This window comes from Bombus huntii, chromosome 2 (genome assembly GCF_024542735.1).
Source record: "Bombus huntii isolate Logan2020A chromosome 2, iyBomHunt1.1, whole genome shotgun sequence".
NCBI lineage: Eukaryota > Metazoa > Arthropoda > Insecta > Hymenoptera > Apidae > Bombus > Bombus huntii.
Genome location: NC_066239.1, coordinates 7,512,257 through 7,527,028, shown reverse-complemented (window position 1 = coordinate 7,527,028; position 14,772 = coordinate 7,512,257). Strand labels below are relative to the sequence as shown.

Genomic DNA, 14,772 nt, shown 5'->3' with positions numbered 1-14,772 from the left:
ACTGGTACTTAGATGAAATAGAAATTAAAATATTCCAGTAAATATAATTATAATTTCTGTGCTGCCATTTCTAAGTTACACAATTATTTCTTTATAATTCATTATTATATTAACTACTCAAATTTATAAATTATTATTTTTAAACAAATTAATTGTTCAAAAAATCTAGAAGCTGTATATTAGGCATTGAATATATTACGGAACTTTACCTGACTTCCCTTTCTAGACAAACTAATTCCTTTTGTGTCTTCTATCGCTCGCGGATCAACGTTCTCCTTCATCTGTATATCCATACTTAGTTTGGCTACCTTTGAATTTCGTTCTTTCATAGGATCCGGATCCCGTTTGTTACCGATAGAAACAATCTCGTTATTCGTATCTGCTCTTCGCGAGTCGCTACCACTGTCGCTCGACGAAGACACGTTCTGAACAAGGGGCGGCGAATCTGGAGGGCTACCAATAAAGAACACTTTATGTGTGCTAAGTTCGGAGGATACTGGTATCGCGGTAAATCGTCTACCACTGGTATCAGTCGTTATTGTCTTAGTTTCTGGCACAGGAGTTGAGTATCTTCGTAATTCGGAGTTGGTGCACTTTGGTTTCGTAGTAACGGTTATCGAACCATACTGTTCAGATTTATTTAATATTGTAGTCCGTTGCTCCTCGCTTATCGACTTTTCACTTTCTAATATCGTCTTCGAGACGAAGATAGTACCTGGCTTAGATTCTTCCTCGATGCTGTGACCATCCTTGTCGGTACGTGAACCGGCTAAAGACGCGTAGAAGACATGCGTGGAATCTGTTCCTTGAGCAGAAGTTGGTCGTTTGTATCGATTTTTTAAGCTGATATCTTCTATACGGATCGTTTGAACCGAATGACGACGTGGATATTCGATAGTTGGTACGGGTTCTGTTTTCTGTCTAAATGTTTCCGGAATCGCAGAACCTCGTCTCTTATTTAACATATTTACTTCTTTCGACATTACAACGTTACTGGTATCCATTTCTTTTGACGGGGGAGTACCGCAGCGGCCATCCGAGCACGATTTCTCTTTCACCGAGCACGAGGAAGAAGCCGAACTGTCTGCCTCTAATAAGATCTGTGAGTAACATTGCGACATCTCCGCGGTCGTGGACAAGTACCTTGTTCTGACATACGGTTGTAGTGGAGGGAAGGTCTGTTGTCTCGTCAGTTGTTTCGTCTGCGTACTTGGCTTTTCCACATCCGATTGTAATACCGTGCTTAATCTCGAGGCTTCAGTGCTATTCGTGATACTGGCTATGCTGGTTTCTGGCAGAAGACTTTCAGCACTGACCGGTCTTTCCCCTGTATTACTGGCACTCGGGGAAAGTTCGGGTATACTAGTCTTGGACGATAATAAAGACATCGAGCTTGGATCTAAAAGACTTTGGTCATCTAATTTCCATAAAAGATTCCTCGATTTGCTCTGTTCGGTCGGTAGACTCTCACGCCTAACGTTACTTCGTGGAAGAAGAGTCATAGGTTGCGTGATACTTAATGGTACGGAATGGCGTCTTCCAACGCGTTCCAGACCAATTCGCGCTGGCAGACTCTGCATCTTAGAGGATTGAACGTACGCAGCTGGTATCAGCAAATCGATACTTGCTGTATCCTCTTCCGCAGCTGGATCTCCCACAGAGCTGACGGCGTCTTCCACTTCCTCGAGTTCTGAGATTTCCGTTTCCGTATCCTTCGCTGTTTCTTGCAGAATTAAAGCTTCCCATTTCTTCTGATTTGTACGCAGGTGTTCCATTAACGATACACTGAGACCATCGCCCAGGAAACGATGCCATTCCTCGTATAGAGGCGTCACCACGAATTTAAAGAATCCAGCCTGTATCTTTGGTATGCTAGTGGTATGCCGATCACATAATGGCGTCACCGGAAGGTTTAGACGACGTTCGTAATCACCTTGACGAAAGAATTCTTCGCATACTTTGTGCGACCACTTCTGCGAGATGTCCCAAGGTCTGCACGGGTTCGATATGTCGGCACATTTCAGGGCTATTTGCAGAATGAAATGCCGATCATCTGCGCGTCTCATTTCCAGCAGGTTATCGTCCAAGTAATGCTGCAAACATACGGCAGAAAAACGATGAAATATGATAAAAAGAAGATATTAAATTGATATGAAAACGATAGAAGAAATAGAGTCCTCTCTCTCTCTCTTCCTTTGCTTTCACGCAATTTTCTTTCCTAGTACGTATTTATATTTATAGATAAAATGGAGATCGCATAAAAATTCAATATCTTTAATGAATTTGATATTATCGTTTGGTTACTCGAGTTTTAGTATATTGTTCATATGTTACGATGCGCGAACCGTTCTTTAATGAAAACTGCTGTATTGTCTGAAGAAAGTTTGTTGGATCGAAAAGACTGCTTCCATCAATTTCTCATATTTTCTCAGACGCAAAGAGATATTCGTTAAAAATAAGCCAAATACATCTTCTTTGTAAAATCTCTTTTTTTCAAAGTATTTTTTGTATCGATAAATAGCTAGCGTGTGAATATTGCCTATAAGATGACGAATGTTAACAAGATTTTTCACAGCTTACTTTGAATCGAATGAGAAACTCTTGTTGTCTGGTGATGTCTGTCGCTAAAATCAACGAACTGATGTGCCGCTGCAGTTCTGGCCTCACGTTGGCTGGCAGTTGATCGGAAACTCCGCTCTCCAGAAGACATCCTATCGCTGATCTCCAATGATGGTTCTCAAGAACCGACGTGTTCTGGGAAACCGTCAACGAACGTTTCTCACCAGTTCTACGCAGCTGTGTATTAAACATGCCGAAAATTGCGTCGACTTACTTGATAGAGAGCAGCCAAGTGATTGCTCGTGGCAACTAGGAACGGTTGATTGACGCCTGGATGATCCAGATCGTGCGTCACCGCGGCAATCAGCGACGCCATAATCTCCAAGTTGGTTAAGTGCGCCCTGATCTGTAAATTTACAACGTTGCATATCTCATTATGCTTCATCTTTTACAAGCCATAAAATCTTGTCGTATATACTTACTTTTTCCTCTTGGAGGAAGCAGTGCATCGCCTGCGTCACATCGGTCGCGTGTATACTGTTGTGGTAAGGATTTGTGCTGTGATAACCCTCCTCGATGAAGGCTGAATGGGAGAAGACGGAGTATGATTAAATTGTTTGCCATATGTTTTTTAGATCTTGCGTGGCTGTTTTAAATAAAAATTAGCTTAAACGATAGGAATCACCGTTTAAACGAATTACAAAGAATAAGAGTTGCTCACGCGAGTTTCTTCGCATCTAACGTGTTATGTGTATTGGAAACGTACAACTTTATCAATTTCGTTGTTTAAATGATGTAACGATGTAATAAAAGATACGAGCGAAAGGGTTCGATAAAATTTCTATTTTTCTGTAATTTAAACTTCTATCGCGATCTCTTATTTAACAACTAGCTCTTGCCCGCGTGCTTGTTCGCGTGGATATACGGAACGATTTTTAAGCAGCTGAATTTTACGTGTTTTTCATACTAACAGTTAGGTCATTCTTCGTAGTAAAGAGTATTACATTATAAAAGGATTCGATCTCAGAACAAACACCACGTGAACAGTAATCATCGTTGCTTGAGTTTTACCAAATATGGGAGCGCATACAATTTGGATGCCAGGCTATCTCTCATCTTCTAAGAAATGGATCGAGGTGAAACATTATCTATTGTCTTTCTCGGATACTAAGTTATAGAACAGAGAAAACCCCATGAAAATCGGTTCAGTAGTTTTTACGTGATACGAGACAAGCAAAGGCAGACAAAAATTCCAAAAATTACCTTTTCTCCATTCCGTAATTTATGATCTGTTCCTGGATGATTGGGGGTTTCATTTTCTTTTATTCAATGTGTAGACACAATCCTTCTACTGTTTCATTATATGCATATAAATGTTTTAATTTTCATACAAAATGAGTTTTTAATAGAACGATAAAAGACATAAAGAGTACGGAACGTGTAAACGAATCGAAGATGAAAGAGGAAAAAGGAGATGAGAAGAGAGATGAAGAAGCGACTGAATCGAAGATGATAACGAGATATTAGTTCGTAGTTAATTTATGTCAAGAAATGCAAAGTACCGAATCGAAGATTACTTGGTAAATAAATTTTTGATAATAAATAAATTAATAAATAAAACAAGGGATCGAAAAAGTAACATAATTAAAAATGTCTCGAGGCTACGGCGAAGTTAGATCGCAGACTCTGCAAGCATCGAAGAACATGAGGATGTAACAAAATTATCATTCTTAATATTCCACAACAATTTCCACGCGAGTTTTTACGCTTAATTAATTGTAACGATATAACTCCCCAACAATGAACGATTGCGCAACAGAAAACCACAAATTATTTCATCCAATATTTTAGGTAAATCTCCTCGGGCTTTATCTTGTAAATCCTTTAAAATACCTTCGAACAAATAATACGGTCGATCATCTCGATACTTTTTTCAATAATTATTATCCATCATCCTCTCTATCGAGAGAAACTGCAACAATTATCCTCGCGTAGCCAAGTTTGTTTTAGTCGACCGATTGCGGACTTAAATATTCACGTAACCCCATCCAACCTCTCTTTTATACATGTCGCTACATAAATCCTGTTTGTATGGAAATTTTATACAGAATAAATAAATAATAAGCGTCGTGTACAGTCTATAAATACGAATATGTACGGCGCGTAAAGAGGGCTGTTTCTCTTCACGGGACTCTCCCCTTTTGAATATTTAATGGTGACGAATAGCTTCCGACCTGTATTCCATGCCCGACGATGACGTAAAAATTTCGTGCAGAAAGAGAGCAACGATCATTAATACGGAGGTATACGCGGCTTTTGCCCTTCACGGAAACGCAGTATCGGAGAAACGGGAGCGATACAGTGGCTTGCGAAGGTATTCGAACAGTTACCATCGAGTTTGGTTTACGAATGTGTCGTGTGTATTATACGAGTACGAAACTTGGTGATATTACGAGCGAGTTTATAATTTCTAAATTAAATCGCGTCTTACGAAAATTCAAAAAGTGTCTGACTACGTTTTTAGCGCGGCGTATATTTATGTGCGTTTACGTGGTTAACGCGGGTTTTGACGAAGTGATCGCTTTCGCTATTTACTTACCGAACAATTTCCACACGGTTACCACGTCCAGGTTGAAGTACTCCAGAAGTCCGTACCAGTGGAAAAGGTGGACGCATAGTACCGGAAGCGAACGTCCTGAAAATCAAACGCAACGTGATACGACGGGAATGGTATCTAAGCTGTAAGTCGAGCTATCGTGTCGTCGAGTTAAAACCTTATGGACATTAAATAACAGTAAACTGAAACTACTTTAAAGCAGAAAAATTCCAAATGATGAAAGGAAGATAGATAAAACGAGGGGAGAGGAAGGAATAAAGAAGAGAATTAACAACGTTTACACGGATGCGATTCACATTTCTAATAGCTTTTACTCTTTAGTATTATTTGTATAAAATTTTCATAAATTTAATTAATATCACGAAGACACTGTATACGATTAAAGTTTCATTAGAAAAAAAAAGAAAAACATATTTCATATGCATTCAAGTTGGTAATAATTAACAGCAAAGCCGGTTAACACGTCGACTGTCACGCGAATTTTATATATTTTACCCTGGAAGCCACGATAGATTATACGCGACACCATGACATTTACATTTTGCAAAATATTATATTGTATTTCGTGCATTTTCTTCTAATTATTATCTCGATATTATCCAAATCGTTTACATTGTTGAAAATTTGTTAGTCTATGAAATTTGTCTTGTTTTAATCTACTGAGAATCAACGTTGGTTTAATACAACACTTCGTTTTCAATTTTTCCAATCAATTTACATTCTCCAGTTCTGTTTCCTGACACTGTGGCTATGGAAAGGAAATTCCAAGGATTCGTTTAATATTTCTTTTACATCACTATTTCTTCCATCTAGATTCTACAATTTTATGAAATTGAAAATTGTCGGAAATCGAAGTGCAGTAGAACCCCCCTTATCCGAACACCTATTATCCGAATATCCGAACGCTCTATCATCCGAACACGATATTTCCTAGTAACGGATGCCTCTTTCCGTTTCAAATATGTACATACGTATTTCATTCGTACACAATAGTATTCACATACGAAACATAGTGACCATACACAATGTATTCTTTTCTCTATTCGAGAATGAATTCGATAGTGAAAAATTGGGATGAATTTTGATTTGAAGAATTCAGTGTAGAATTAATAGCGCTTTAACTATGAAAACAAAATACCACATAATTGAAAAACTCGAAAGCGATGTAACTGTAACAGAATTAGCAGAAATACACGGTGCCGGGAAAGCCACGATCGCAGATCGCATTAAAATTCATATTAAAAAGCAAAAAGATGATATCGATCATTATCCAAAGTACGTGGATTCCTCGGTAAATGCAACAGCGGAAAAACCTTCGAAATATACCGACGTAATGAAATGATTTTAGATAAACATAAAGCGATAAAAACAATTAATAACGACGATTTTAAACAAATGGAAAAAACGAACGAAAGAGTGTTAATTGGAATGGTGCTTTCTCACGTCACGGAAAAAGGCTTCGATGGTTCAAAGTAGAAAAAGAACCTAACTCTATGCGGTTACTTACGTTGAAAGAATTGCGTTATTTAGCAGGCAAAAAGATACCAGATCCATATTTAAAGAAATTGCCAATCGACGTTAATCAGTCTTTGAACAGATGAAATTTTACGTCAGAAACGTGATTGTTCTGTTCTTCGAAAATTCCATTGTTCCAACAATTTTGTCTCCCTGTTACTCCACTGTATTCATCACGTTGTGATAAATTATCGGGTTGGTCCTTAATCAGTTAGTCGTTCTAAAAAATTTCATAACGTCGGCTATCGATGACCACCGAGCGTGTAAATTAATAACTGCACCGGACTTAAACAGGACCAATCGAAAATGTTCTCGCTTTCTCATAAATATCACGGTTTCTCAGTTTGCTCCGGCTCGTGCCAAATAAATCAAGCTGCGCGTGAATATTGGATCGCGATGGATCGCGAGGATTCTCGCGGATCCTGCAGGTTGGAAAAGCGAAATACTCTTATTTCAAGCGGGAACCACCCTTTTTTTCGATACCACGCTCCGCGTTCCGCTGCTCTTTGCATGCTCACACGCGGTTTTGACGTTGAATGATAAATCGGGTCGGTGTTACGTTAAAAGCGACGCTTCTTTCTAGGAATTTCTTTTCTAGTTTTTTTTTTATATTTTCAAAGATTCTTTTTCACACATGACGGTGAATATCGAGATGCTGGTGCATGTTCCGCTGCAAAATCCAATTTTTAGAAAGCGTGCATCGATGGTGAATTATGTATCTGCTGTTTATTGCAGCTTTTTCGCTACGTGAAGGTTTTATGGTGCTTTCTTTGTATTACAGAAAACTCCTAAATTTATCGCTCTATTGTGGCCTATAAATTTATAAAATTGCCTTTTTCTCTATGTTATTGTACAAACGAAAGATAGATCAATGCATCTGCTGTTTTCTTTTTACATTATACCGTCGATATTTCATTAGCAAATACAATTTTATCCAATTTTCTTCGTATATCAAACGATCCGTAAATTGTTAATTTTTTTCGAATAATAAAATTATCGTTTTTATTTCGTGCTAGGTTCGTGCTAGATGTATATAATATTTTTCCAAAAATTGTGAAATCTTTTTACAGGACGATTGTACTTGAGTACCTTGTTAAAATTTTATTTACCAAGATTTAGCTTGAAGGAATAAACCGAGGTAGAAACAAAATGTATCAAGCAGGCACGTACACGAAAACATTGTAATAGGCATAAGCTTCGGTATAATGAACGAATAGAGTACAATACGATACAACGTTAAAATTTTATTTAAATTTGTATAATTTTTGTAATAGCTTTTAAAAAGGAATTGAATTATTTACATTTCCTAAATGACGAAGTTTGTATTCTACTGTATGGCGCCAACCTGTAGTGCAATTATTTTCTCACGGATATCATTCGTTTAGATTTGGTATCGTATTGTTGCTGTAAGGCATCTTCTCGTTTGAATTCATGCAACAGACAGAAACGACTTCTCGGAAGAAATACTTTGTTTGTGAAAGACATTTTGCAATATTAACAGGGCAGAAGTAAAACGCCGTACCAGCCAGTTTGCTTTATAAAATACATAATACAACGCTGAAGCTTTCAGTACGTGGATAACGTAAACATTCTCTCGTGGCGGGGCGTGGGTATTAATAAAACATTATACACAAAAATCCGCGAGAATCCCGCAACAACCCGATGGAACAAACAGCTTCGGTAGGTATTTAAATTACAGGATAAATAAAAAAATTGAGAATATCTTTCTCTGAACAACTATCAAATCTTATTTTTACTAGAAACTGTAATGTGCATTTTACTTTGGTATTATCAAAGTGACATATAGTATTAAACATTTAATGAAATAGAATATAAAAAAATATTCAACATAGCAAATATAAATATAAAAAAGATAGATATTAATATTCACTGCATCATCATAATCTATTGGCAATAGGAATATTCTCCATCCTTTTACCAAGTAATGCATATTAAACCTTGATCAGCTGAAATTGACTTGTATCAGCTTTTATTCGCATTGCAGACGAACATCAGGCTGCCTCAACTTTGCGATCGAGAATTTGGCAAACTTTGTTATAAATTATTCTAATAATTAATAAACACTAGTCGTGCAATTTTCGTAACCGGGAAAAATATGATTCTCGATCAGTTATTCGTTGAAAATAGCAGAAAAACGATTAAACGTTATCAAAATATAAAAAATTCAACGGAGAGGATTGTTATTTATTTGTAATTAGATATTTCAAGCAAACAGATTGACTTGGTTTAAAAAATTCAATTAAAAGCATGCAATTCCTACAAAGCACGGAACGTATTAATGATTCAATTGATGCAATAAAACTTTTCGTTCGAACGTAAATATCTTCAACCAATTTACTCCATTCGATTATTAATTTAATCTTTTGGAAAATAGCTGCCTAACCTCGAGCTTTCGTCTATCGCTTTCAAATTCGACGTGTTCGCGTTGTCGAGGTTCAACGAGCCACGAAACAAGCAAACTTCTTTTCTTTCTCTTCTTCTTTCTTAATTGCTTACCTCCCGTCACCGTTTCCAGCGTGAACGCGTTAAATCGCCAGTTGCTAGCCTTCTGTAACACGCACTGCAACAAACCATCAAATATCGCATTAGGTCGACAGTGAAATAGACGATCGCCGCTAGAAAGGGTTGAAACGTGTTCCCGAGCACAATGTCACTGTAATGGAACAACCGTGTCCATTTCTCGAGAATATAATAAAATAAATCATTAAGGATCTGGAACGTGGCTCTGTTAATCGAACTCTCTCGTGTCGTTTCGTGAAATATCTCGGAGCAATAGCAAGCTTCAATAAACGTGTAATAATACATACGTGGGGCAGTGATTCAAAGAGAGCTTTCAGTAAATTTCAAACGTTCTGCTATAGAAACTTTTGAACGTATGGAATACGAAAGTTTCGCAGAATGCTTGCCACATGTACCTTTGCGTTTATTTCGTTTATTAGAGAACAGAATTAATAGCAAATTAAGGATATGACTAATAATTAAATTGATGTAATTATTATATAGTATCTTTATATATATACATAGGTAATACTTAATTGTTTTGCGGATAATATTTTTTTGGCCGTATACACGGTATCTCAGTTACGCGAGATTAACTAGATATCTGTCTTATTTACGATTGTATGAAAAAACTTCTCAGGGCGAAGCTAAACTATTTCAAGAAGCACGTGTAACGGTGGGAAGAATTTTTTCTCAAGTTCATCTTTTCTAGAAGATTTCAAGGTTATCGGTGTATTTTTAAATGATACCCTATATTTTTCGACCTTGGGAAAAAAATTGTGCCCTGAAATAATTTAACTTTGTCCTGATAAGCTTCTCATTCAATCGTAAATAATATTTAGGTGATCTAATCGAGACACTATATATTTACAAATATATTATACGCGATTTAGATAATATAATATTCAGTTTATTATCGAAGATGATCGTAGGAAAACAAATTATATCGTGCGAAATTTCGTATCAAGGTTAAGCAAGCTACGCAAGTTTGTAATGAACGATAACGACAAGACTGAACTTTGTAACAGAAATCATTCCTACATAAACGAAATTAATCTCTATCACTGAATTTTACAAAAAATACAAGCAGTAACGAACAACAAGTAAAATTTTACTTTTAATACGACATGACCATTTGTATCTTTAAATAATAGAATTTAAGAACGTGTAAATACATTTAATTGCCGTTAGAAAATATATTATCTTAAAGTGAATGCGCGTGAATATTTTGCACACACTTCTTATAATAATATTGACGTTCAACTTTTTAAAATCGACGTGAATTTAAATTAATAACGAAAGTGTAAGGAGGTTCAAATGGATTTTAGATAGAAGGTCTTCATCTTCTTTCACTTTAAAAGGGTGGAACAAATTGAAACTTGGATGAATATGCTGCTAAATGTACCCTTATGCCATTAAGCACAAGATGGAATATTGATCCTCCGAGTGTGTGTGTATATATATTATATATATATATAAATATATATAGAATGGGTCATGCATTTATTAAATTTATAAGTATAACAAAAAATTTGTTCAAATTTAGCTACATGTAGCTTATTATTCTCCGTTTTTACAACTATTCTGATTAACAGATAAAATTAAAATGATGGAAATCACGCTTCGAATTTCAGCATGTTGAACATTACGAAATTATGTATATGTGTTTTGTAAATTTTTTTAACAACTGTACAGGAATAATTCCTATTAAAGTGTAATCTCTTCTTTCAGTACAATGATAAAATTCATATTTCCGTCCATTAAAAAACACATTTTCAGCATTTCTAAAAAAAAAAAAGAAAAAAGTAGACATTATTATTTTTTCTCTGTGAACTAAAATTATCTTGCAATCAAACATCTTCTTTCTTTTATAGTTACGAGCATGATTAAGTAAACTCGATCCTTTTTTATTCTTTAAAAAATTACGCTTTACGCATCGGTGCTATTGTTCTCGTAATACAGCGATATTTCCCTTTTTCTATGGAACATGAGAATCAACGAACGCGTAAATTCTAAGCAGAATCAATGACTTTCACCCAGTATCACGATCATTACTGACCAGCAATGTATTAGCATTTAACCGGTTAAATTGCACAAAGGTTCTGATCATTCGACCGGTGTCATCGGTTTTCCGCTTCAATTACTTAACAGTTTAAGTGTCTTAACTACTTCGGATTTTATCGATCCGATTACCCGGACCGGTTTCGTTAATTAATTGGTTTTTTTATTTCGATCTAATAAGTTGTACAAAATCAGTCAGAAAAAATGAAGCGTCGTGGATGTAACAGTAAATTACATGCATCTACTGATCTTTTTCCGCAATTATCTCGCTTATCTACTTTAACATCAACGACCTTCTATGTCGCTTTAGATCTTGTTTGTCCCATTGGATTTGTTTTTATTTCATTAGTTTTTAATTCATATTCGCTAATTAAATTCTATTTAAGTACTTAGGTATTACTTAGTAATTAAGTATTAACTAGTTTCAGTAATTACAATTACTAATTGAAGAGTGCTTGTAAAAAAACACTGTAAGTGCTAAGAAACGAGTTTTTCAGGAGGAAAAGAAAACTTGTGCATGATAATTTCACAAATTCATGAAAAAGGAAAGTGTATCTGCAGAAAAAAATTACGTTCGTGCTATCTGTTAGTTGTAAAAACGATTCAATGTTTCAATCATTTAGATAGATGGTATAAACAAAAGTTAAATATCAGTTAACTAGAAACGACATCATGAAACCATTCTCTAGCATTATTAATAAATATTTAGAAATGGAAATTGCATATAAATTCTATACTACAGTATTCTCATTGGTACGTAGAATAATTTCCAATAAAAAATCAAAATTTTTCAATTTTGGCACTTACAGTGTTTTATTTCAATTTTGGTTCAATTATTCACTCACCTGGGTAACTTTCCTGCTTTTGCATCGCTAATGTGTTCTTTTTCCAATCGGTTAATAAAATAATATAAAATAAAATAAAATCAGAGAGTTATAGTTTCCGCTTAGTATGTCATATTTTTTTACATTACTTCCAAGGATTGAAGCGAAGAACAGCAAGAAAATTAACACGCAGATCGAAAATTTTCATTTCGTATCGAGATTTTTCAAAGTATATGTACGTAAGACAAAAAGTTTCACGAATCTCCAAATCCTCGATACTTATATCGATGCCGTAAACAATGTATCCTGTCTGCTGGAAAGTTTAAAACAGTATCTCAAGAGGAAACAACTACCTTTCGGTTGGGAGACTATTTGAAGTTTCGCGAAGTTTCTTCTTCGCGTTGCTTGTATCGATATCAATTTTCGGGAAGTTTCGGGGTCTTCAAGTTTCGAAACTTGAAAGATTGGAACGTTCTTCTAGACGATTGGTAAACTCGAAGATTTGGAAATACGAAGATACGAAAGTTTCGATATTAAAAAATAAAAAAATTAACAAACTTGGCATTTGTCTTCGAACGGAATATATGAACCATCTAGTTTTCGATTTCATACACGTCACATATATTTTATTATCGAGGTAATGACGCAGCTTTGACACAGATATAACGCGATACGATTATTCCGTAATTTATGATCCAGCTTTCAACAACTTTGATCAAAGATACTAATATAAACAACTAAACTTAACTTCAAAATATTAGCTCAAAAGTCTCCCGACGTTCTATAACACGAGATAGCGCAGTCTAGTTTGTCTTAAACTGCAATTCACTATGTCACGATCTAAACTCGAAGAACAATTTAAACAAAAATAATCTACAAGCTTTCCTCTCATTTGTTACGTTTCAACTTCGACATTTCCAACTTTTTAATCTGATATTAAAAAAAAAAAAAAGAGAAGAAGAAGAAACGAAAAACCTTGTATAGTTTACCTTCAAGATTTCCAAGTTTTTAATCCAATATTAAGAAGTATAGTTTATAAAACATTCAATGATATCCTTTCCTTATATATTCCTTTCTTACAAGCTTTCCACTTTATTCAAATATAAAATTTAATATCCTATAAAATCTGTATACGTTCTATTCCTTTAACCAACTTCCCTTAATAACACGAATGAAATATCGAAACGATACGTATCGTAAGATACGCCGAATCTTATAGATAACAGTGGATACGATTCCGAGAAAACGGCATCTTTTTACGCATATACATATAAGGTTAAATCCTCGTCGATCAATGGCTTACCTGAACCAGGCCGTGGAAGATATCGTCCAGGATACCAGGCTCTTCGGTTAAGGATCTCGTGGTAAGCCTCTTACGGCGTCTCTTGTGCATCGTCAGGAATCGACCGGTGGGTCTGGGCCTGGAACGACCGATATCCAAACTCTCTAGCAGGCTGCGGTCTACCTCTGACAAGCGTCTGAACGTCGTATCTGTCCTGGCTTCATTGCGCACTTCCGTCAAAGTCACCGATACGCCGGATGCTGGCAATGCGGCATTTTCTGCGAACCGATTCGAAGAAATCGTTAGATGTGAATCGCGTGAATCGTAAGATGAAATATGTCGCGCGATTTTAACGCGTTAAAGGTACATAGGTGCGCATGTTTCTTCGAGAGTAAAATTATCGCCAGTTGCTTTCGAAAGTGTACGTAAATGGACAGTTGCGTAAATGGACAGCGACTATCCAAGTCACTGTCAGATCGGATAGTCACTCTCAACGCAGTGTCCTGTCAGCTTGCGAGAAATATTCACGAGGGCAGCTCTACAGCAATAACAGTTTCACTGTGTATTCGTTTGTCAGTTGTTCTCGCGAGTATTTCTCGTAAGAGTGGACAATGCGTTGAGAGCGACCTCACGAGTCGCCATAAGATGAAAAGTCGCTCTCAACACTTTAAAGGTAGTACAGATTAAAGACAGGTGACCGTGTTCTTTGCTTACGATTCTAACAGGTAAATTTCTTTGTTGCTCTTTTATCTTATTTTAGGTTCTAATAGTATTGTATATTCAAAAGCGTATATTCAAGAAGATTGCAGGCAAATTTTTCTCTGGAAAACTAATAATTCTCACTTATGCTCTGTTGTCCGTGCTATCAGAGATTTGACATTAAGGTAGGTTTCTATTTGAACATAAAGCTATCGCGAGTTGCTCTCGAGAGTATTTCTCACAAGTGGACACTACGTCAAGATACTCTTGAGAGCAATTCGCGATAGTTTTACTTTCAAGTGGACTTTTATCTTAACATTAAAAATAACGCTAAATAACACGATGACGTTTATCAATGAAAACATGGAATTTTTTTAACAATAAAATAAACCAAGTACGAAGAGGAATATGACATAAAATACAGGCTCTCTTCTTTGTAAATATGTGGGCGTTTTTCGAATAATTGATTCCACGTAAATATCGAGATAACAAAGAAAGTTTACGTGTCATGAATGGTGGGTGACATTTAGCTTTTGATGTTACTCGCAATTTATCTTTGTACTAGAAGATCAATGGTTGAAATAAAGACAAACAATGGTCTTATGGAATTGTAGGATTTATGTTTTTGAGATGCTGTACATTGTGAGCATCGAATTTGTTTTTGTCACAATTTGTATATCACGTTGCACATCGTT

General features: G+C 35.9%; 1 protein-coding gene across 9 annotated transcripts in view; it reads right to left on the bottom strand.

Annotated features, from left to right (window-relative positions):
* The window catches only part of LOC126874172 (uncharacterized), a 137,017-nt gene that overhangs the window by 5,083 nt on the left and 117,162 nt on the right, over window positions 1-14,772 (bottom strand). For all 9 annotated transcript variants that reach the window (XM_050635936.1, XM_050635879.1, XM_050635888.1 and 6 more), the window contains 7 exons: window positions 13,400-13,656; window positions 9,209-9,272; window positions 5,159-5,254; window positions 3,042-3,142; window positions 2,834-2,965; window positions 2,581-2,754; window positions 210-2,093 (listed from right to left, as the gene is read on the bottom strand). In XM_050635936.1, the coding sequence (XP_050491893.1) occupies window positions 210-2,093; window positions 2,581-2,754; window positions 2,834-2,965; window positions 3,042-3,142; window positions 5,159-5,254; window positions 9,209-9,272; window positions 13,400-13,656 (2,708 nt within the window). The remainder of the gene's footprint in view (window positions 1-209; window positions 2,094-2,580; window positions 2,755-2,833; window positions 2,966-3,041; window positions 3,143-5,158; window positions 5,255-9,208; window positions 9,273-13,399; window positions 13,657-14,772) is intronic.